Source organism: Eurypyga helias, unplaced genomic scaffold, assembly GCF_000690775.1.
Source record: "Eurypyga helias isolate BGI_N326 unplaced genomic scaffold, ASM69077v1 scaffold17781, whole genome shotgun sequence".
NCBI classification, from domain to species: domain Eukaryota; kingdom Metazoa; phylum Chordata; class Aves; order Eurypygiformes; family Eurypygidae; genus Eurypyga; species Eurypyga helias.
Window position 1 is genome coordinate 3,914 of NW_010232924.1, and position 707 is coordinate 4,620.

The 707-nt window shown below is 65.3% G+C and overlaps 1 protein-coding gene across 1 annotated transcript in view; it reads left to right on the forward strand.

Annotated features, from left to right (window-relative positions):
- The window catches only part of RNF214 (ring finger protein 214), a gene marked incomplete at its 5' end in the record, with an annotated part of 4,116 nt that extends 3,601 nt beyond the window's left edge, over window positions 1-515 (forward strand). Inside the window, 1 exon segment of the mRNA XM_010161570.1 lies at window positions 49-515. Coding sequence (XP_010159872.1) covers window positions 49-515 — 467 coding nt within the window.
- Between the last annotated feature and the right edge of the window lie 192 nt (window positions 516-707).

Sequence of the window (707 nt, forward strand, 5' to 3'; positions counted from 1 at the left end):
GTCTCTGCCCTGCCGTGGGGAGTCCAGCCGCCGGCGCCCGCGGCTCAGCCCCCTCCTGCCTGGCTGTGGAGGGAGGCACGCGGCTCTTCTCTCCGATGGGCTTATTCTAACCAGCCTTCTCTCCTCCCCCTGCTTTTCTTTCTCAGACAGATTTCATGCTTACGGCATTCCAGCCCAACCCATCCCTTACTCCCAGGCTCCCCTTCCCCATCGGACCCGTTCCCGTTCCCATGGTCATGCCAAGCGCTGATCCTCGGGCGCTCTCCTTCCCTCTCCTGAACCCTGCCATCTCCAGGCCCAACCAGCCTTCCCCGCCGCTCCCCGCTTCCCAAGGACGGAACAGCCCCGTAGTGGCATCGCTCCTTGGCACGCACAGCCCTCACGTGGCTCCCGCTGCCTCCATCCCTCCTCCGCCGGGCCTGCTCACTCCGGAGTTCCACAGGCTGCAGCCGGCCGATAAGCTGGAAAAGCTGCTGGAGAAGTTGCTGGCTCGGTTTCCGCAGTGCAACAAGTAAGCGCCCGGCGTTGCGCTTCCCGGAGTACGGAGCGGCGCGTGGGACACGTGGCGGGGCAGGGGGAAGGGGAAGGGTGTCTGGAGGAAGGGAGGGAAGGCTGCCGGGTGCTGCCTTGCTCTGCCTGGTGCTTCCTGCCCTTTTCCCGGTATTCTGGGGGCAGAAGCTCCTTGGGATGAGGCGGTAGAGAGCGGA